The sequence below is a fragment of the Anomaloglossus baeobatrachus genome, chromosome 2 (genome assembly GCF_048569485.1).
Source record: "Anomaloglossus baeobatrachus isolate aAnoBae1 chromosome 2, aAnoBae1.hap1, whole genome shotgun sequence".
Classification (NCBI taxonomy): Eukaryota; Metazoa; Chordata; class Amphibia; order Anura; family Aromobatidae; genus Anomaloglossus; species Anomaloglossus baeobatrachus.
This window is the reverse complement of record NC_134354.1, coordinates 671,668,900-671,674,899: the sequence shown is the minus strand read 5'-3', so window position 1 is coordinate 671,674,899 and position 6,000 is coordinate 671,668,900. Positions and strand designations below refer to the sequence as shown.

Genomic DNA, 6,000 nt, shown 5'->3' with positions numbered 1-6,000 from the left:
CTTTACAGTGTGTACACCCGGTACATGGACTCCTTTGATTTTTTATAGTTAAGTAAAAATGGACCACGGTCACAGGACCGGCGTGACCAACATGAACTCGTGTATTGTACATAGTGGCACCTCCTGTGCCCACCAGAGTCGTCTAAAACAACACCCGGGACCATAACCTGTTCACGGACCCACCAGGTTTGCAGGGGGTCAGGTTTGTTTGGGTGGCAGGTTGTTTAAATAACATACAGCAGGTGAAATAAATCGTTAACACATCACCAATTTTCTAAGTAGATATATTTATAAAGGTGCTATTAAGATGAATTTTTCACCAGATTTAGTTAACAACCCATCCAATCCACACAGGCAAACAATGCATAACATAGAGGTCCATCAATTTAATGATGTGTAATAATGAGAAATGGCACATGAAAAAAGTATTAAACACACTTACTGAAATGTATTTAATACTTTGTATAAAAACTAATATTGGTGATAACAGCTTCAAGACATCTTCTGTCTGGAGAAACTAGTCACATGCATTGCTCAGGTGTCATTTTGATCCATTCTTCCACATAAACACTATTCAAAACCTGATGGTTCTGTGGGCTCTTTCTATGAACTCTGAGCTTTAGTTCCTGCCTTAAATTCTCTATTGGATTCAGGTCAGGTAATAGGCTGGCCATTCTAGCAGTTTTATTTTTTTTCCAATTTATCGTTTCCTTGGCTGTGTGTTGGAATCATTGTCTTGCTGAAATGTTCACGCTAGTATGGGAACAAAACCTTGATCAACCAGCACCTCTCCCCTTCTTTCACATGCATGACAATTTTTCTGTTCAATTCAATTACAATAGACTAATTGTGAAGCAATTTATCCGGCAGTGACCATGTATGTGTTTGGTCTTTAATGTCCACATTTTACATCAATGACTGATGAGGATTCAGAGCTCAATTTGACTGATTGGGTAACATGAAGTGCATCACCAACTCACATTTGACTTCTACCAGTTAGGCGTGTGATGCCTTATGACAGCTATATTGACATACACATTTTTAATGATAGTATAAAAAGTATTCATGCTACATAATAATCTTCATGACTCTTGTGCTGGTCTTGGTGAGTGGTCTAATGACGAACTTTCCATGTGCCCAGCAAGATGTCCAAGAAATTCTCCTTCAGTCGCTGCTCCTGCTGGAAATACTGCATGGCAGAACTCACATATCTGGGAGCTAAGTCCAACATCCGAGTTGACATCGACACGTTGGGCAAATGGACAGTCTTCTGACAAACGGCCTGGACTCCATGATGACTGCAAGAAACAGACCAACATTGATAGAAATATTAGAGCTCTAAATGCATTTTCCTTAGATATACACAAAAACTGTCACACTTGCTAAGTCTAAGAAAAAACAATTAGACGTGCACAGCCATAATTTATATGGTAAATTTATCAGGAATAAGGGGGTGCACCTGTCAAGCAAAACCAACCATAGTAATCACAAGAAAAGCGTTTGACCAAAGGCACTCACTCCAAATTTAAAGTAATATAATACGATTATTTATGTATCAAAAAGTTTAAAACCACACATACAAAATACAACACAGTGCAGACATATTAAAAAACACCAAGGACAATGGTAATGAAACCCAATCCAAAAAATCTTCTCTAAGAAATATATATTGTACCAGAATCACCATAGATAGTTCAAAATGCAAGACAATACAGATAAAGAGTCAGAAAAATAACCATCTTATAAATAGGTATATACTGAGACAGACATTCTATCTTTCAAGCAGCATTATGACCAAATGGTTAAAACAGCAGCTGCAATGCCTCATAGGCAAAGAGTTCCTATCATGGTGATTCCCTATCTAAAAATGGAAGTGGAGAACCTGGCCCAACGCGTGTCGTTATGTTAGCTTCATCAGGGGCAGTGGTATCACCATTGCTAAGTCTGACGAGCGTGGCACGTGCATTTAGACCTACGGGCATCTGACGCATAACAAAAAACACAACAAACAAAAGGGACACCGAGAACACAATAACAACAGAGGGCCCTGGAGCTATTGAGAGGAGTAGATGGGACACCTATCCTCACGTGAAGCTGTCCCTACTCTCTTCACCAGTCATTATAGAGTCTCTGCAACTGTCACTGAGCAGGAATCTGAGACCCTGAGAATCTCTGTAGATGCCTTGGCTAGTGAGTGGCAGGTAAGGTTCACTAGACCCACCACTGCACTTATAAAATACAAGGGAAGGCAAGACAAACCAGGGAAATAAGAAGTCTAAATATGCACAAAGTAAAGAGCCAACCAGCGCTAATATCCCTTATACACAAAAAGCATTTTTACCGACTTTTGACTAATTAAGTTTTCACTATGCTAGTACATTAACCCCTTCATGACCGGCCGATTTTTCGCTTTCCATTTTTCTTTTTCGCCATTCTTTTTCTGAGAGACGTAACTTTTTTATTTTTCAGTCAATATTGTCATGTGAGGGCTCATTTTTTGCGGAACGAGCTGTACTTTTAAATGAAACCATCAGTTTTACCATATAGTGTACTAGAAAACGGCAAAAAAATTCCAAATGCTGAAAAATTGCAAAAAAAGTGCGATAGCACTATGGTTTTTGAGATATTTTATTCACTGTGTTCACTATATGGTAAAAATGATGTGTGGGTGTGATGCCTCAGGTCAATGCGAGTTCGTAGACACCAAACATGTATAGGTTTACTTTTATATAAGGGGTTAAAAAAAATCGGAAAATCGGAAGTTTGTCCGAAAAAAGTGGCGCACGTTTTACGCCATATTCCGTGACCCGTAGCGTTCTCATTTTTCGGGATCTATGGCTCAATGACAGCTTATTTTTTGCATCTCGAGCTGACGTTTTTAACGGTACAATTTTTGCGCAGATGCTACGTTTTGATCGCCTCTTATTGCATTTTGCGCAAAAGTTGTGGCGACAAAAAAACATCGTTTTGGCGTTTGGAATTTTTTTGCCGCTACGCCGTATACTGATCAGATTAATTGATTTTATATTTTGATAGATTGGGCGTTTCTGAACGCGGCGATACCAAATGTGTGTATATTTTTTATTTTTTTAACCCTTTAATTTTCAATGGGGCGAATGGGGGGTGATTTGAACTTTTAGGTTTTTTTGTTTTTTTTAATTTTTTAAAACTTTTTTTTAACTTTTTTTTTATTTTACTAGTCCCCCTAGGGGGCTATTGCGATCAGCATTCCGATTGCTCTGAAGTATCTGCTGATCACAGCTACAAGGCTGTAAACAGCAGATACGCTCTCTTTCTCTTTTGCTGTGCCGCTGGCACAGCGAAAGTGAAAGCAAGTCAGGTGTAGTACAGGAGTCATCACATGATCCTGTGCTACCATGACAACTATCGGGAGTCACGTGATCGCGTCACGTGACTTCCGTTATCGGGCGGTAAGGAAATGTTTACCGCGATCGCGCTTATAATGGCGCTGTCACATATTGACAGCGCCATATAAGGGGTTAAACGGCACGAGCAGATAACGATTCTGCTCGTGCCTAGCAGGCACACATCTCAGCTGTGAAAATCAGCTGAGATGTGTGCCGATCGCAGCATGATGCTGCCGGCAGACCGCGGGCAGTAACATTATGACAGCAAGGACGTAATTTTACGGCCCGCGGTCGTTAAGGGGTTAAAGAATAATTTTAGTGTAAAAATCTTTTCCCCCTTTTTCACCATTCTATATAAATAAAATATTTTAAAAAAATCTCCCCATATGTACTTTTGTTTGCACAGGTAGAATATTAATATTGGTACAATATTATTATTATTATTAATTATTATTATTATTGCTACCAGAGAAATGACAACTAAAAAAGGATAAAGCCCAAGTACTGGACAACTCCTCAGCAGGACCTTCCACCGATGGGGCCAGAGAACAATGAGTTTGTATGTTCAGCAAGGAGTGCTGGGAAAGACCCCTACTTAAACCTAAAGGGGCATGGCTACAAAGCAGCTGCAGCTGAAACACTCAGCTAGGAACTGCTGAACAAGAACACTGACATTAACTCATAAGGCACTGAAAGAAATTAAACTACGTTTAAATGTGGAGTCCCAGAGGGAAATGACGGATTCCAACCCTGAATCTGTCACTAGTCTCCAAAAATAAAAAGACAACCATGACAAAAACATGTTAAAAGGCAAGCTATGTACAGTATAATACATATGAAATCAAATGTAACAGTTCAAGGGATTTTTCCAGAACTTTTATGTTCATGACCTACTCTTAAGAATATTCATAAATATTAATAGGGTGTGGTTCTGAATCCCAGCATCCCCATTGGTCAGTTGACCTATTGTGCACCAGACTTAGCACAGGTCCTTACATTGTGTCAAGAAACTGAATGGTACTGCAGCTCTCATCCACTTGATGTATAGAGCTGTTGTGTGCTGCAGCTCCTGCATCAATTTAAGGAGCGAAATGATACAGAAACTGGAACAGCTTTGTACAATGTGCAGTATCTATTGCTAGGTCCCCAATATTTGTCATTGAATAATTTTTTGTGGGTCCAGTAAGTGGCAACAAAACCAGGGGGAGGAAAAGACTTACAGGGAACCTGTCACCAGTTTTTCGGCGTATAAGTGGCGGCCACCACCAGTGGGCTTATATACAACATTCTAACATGCTGTATATAAGAGCCCAGGCCGCTGTGTAAAACATAAAAATCACTTTATAATACTCACCTAACGAATTCTAGTCAGATGGCCGTCTCCGTTGTCCAGTGCCGGGGCCGCCTCTTTTGGCCATCTTTGTCGTCCTTCTTCTGTAGCCGCGGTGCATGATGCGTCTACGTCATCCACACTCGCCGGCATCGAGGTCCTGTGCAGGTGTACTTTGATCTGCCCTGCAGCATTGTAGTGCGCCTGAGCGCCAGTGAGTGTATATGACGCAGGACGTGTCATGCACACAGGCTTCAGAAGGAGGACGAAGACGGCCGAAAGAGGAGGCGCCAACACCAGAGAACAGAGACACCCATCTGACTAGAATCCACCGCAGCGCGACCGTTAGGTGAGTATTATAAAGTGTTATTTATATTTTACACAGCGGTCTGGGCTCTTATATACAGCATGTTAGAATGCTGTATATAAGACCCACTGGTGGTGGCCGCTGCTTATACGGCGAAAAACTGGTGACACTTTCCCTTTAAGGCCAGTTTCATACATCAGGCATTTTGCCGGATGCTGTATCCGGAACGCATGCAGTACACTACATTAATTTACAGTGGAAGCACGACACCATGCGGTTGTGTGCTTCATGCACAACCGCATTGGTCCGCATGGTGTCGCACTTCCACTGTAAATTAATATACTGTACTGCATGCGTTCCGGATCCGGCATCGAGCAAAATGCCGGATGTGTGAAATGGGCCTAAACAGTACTTTACACGCTGCGATATCGCTGCCCGTGGCGCACAACATCACTAACACCTGTCACACGGACTTACCTTCCCTGCGACATATCTCTGGCCGGCGATCCGCCTCCTTTCTAAGGGGGCGGTTCGTGCGGCGTCACAGCGACGTCACACGGCAGCCGTCTAATAGCAGAGGAGGGGCAGAGATGAACGGCCGGAACATGCCGCCCACCTCCTTCCTTCCTCATTGCCGGTGAATGCAGGTAAGGAGATGTTTGTTGTTCCAGCGGTGTCACACATAGCGGAACGCCGAACAACATCATACCTGCAGTAGCAACAATATTAAGGAAATGAACGATGTGTCAACGAGCAACAATTTTTCACGTTTTTGCGATCGTTGATCGTTGCTCATTTGTGTCACATGCTGCGATGTCGCTAACGGCGCCGGATGTGCGTCACTAACGACGTGACCCCAACGATATATCGTTAGCGATGTCGCAGCGTGTAAAGCACCCTTAAGAGTAGCCGATCAGATCACAGGACTGAAAGCAGCAGTGCAGGTACAGGTATGGATTTTTTTAACCCCTTCCTGAAAGATTTAATTTTCACTA

At 42.1% G+C, this 6,000-nt stretch overlaps 1 protein-coding gene across 1 annotated transcript in view; it reads right to left on the bottom strand.

Moving 5' to 3' along the window:
• Nucleotides 1-316: 316 nt before the first annotated feature.
• Nucleotides 317-6,000, bottom strand: part of LOC142290536 (TRAF family member-associated NF-kappa-B activator-like) — a 66,609-nt gene continuing 60,925 nt past the window's right edge. The window contains exon 5 of the mRNA XM_075334498.1: nucleotides 317-1,298. Coding sequence (XP_075190613.1) covers nucleotides 1,083-1,298 — 216 coding nt within the window. The 3' untranslated portion in view covers nucleotides 317-1,082. The remainder of the gene's footprint in view (nucleotides 1,299-6,000) is intronic.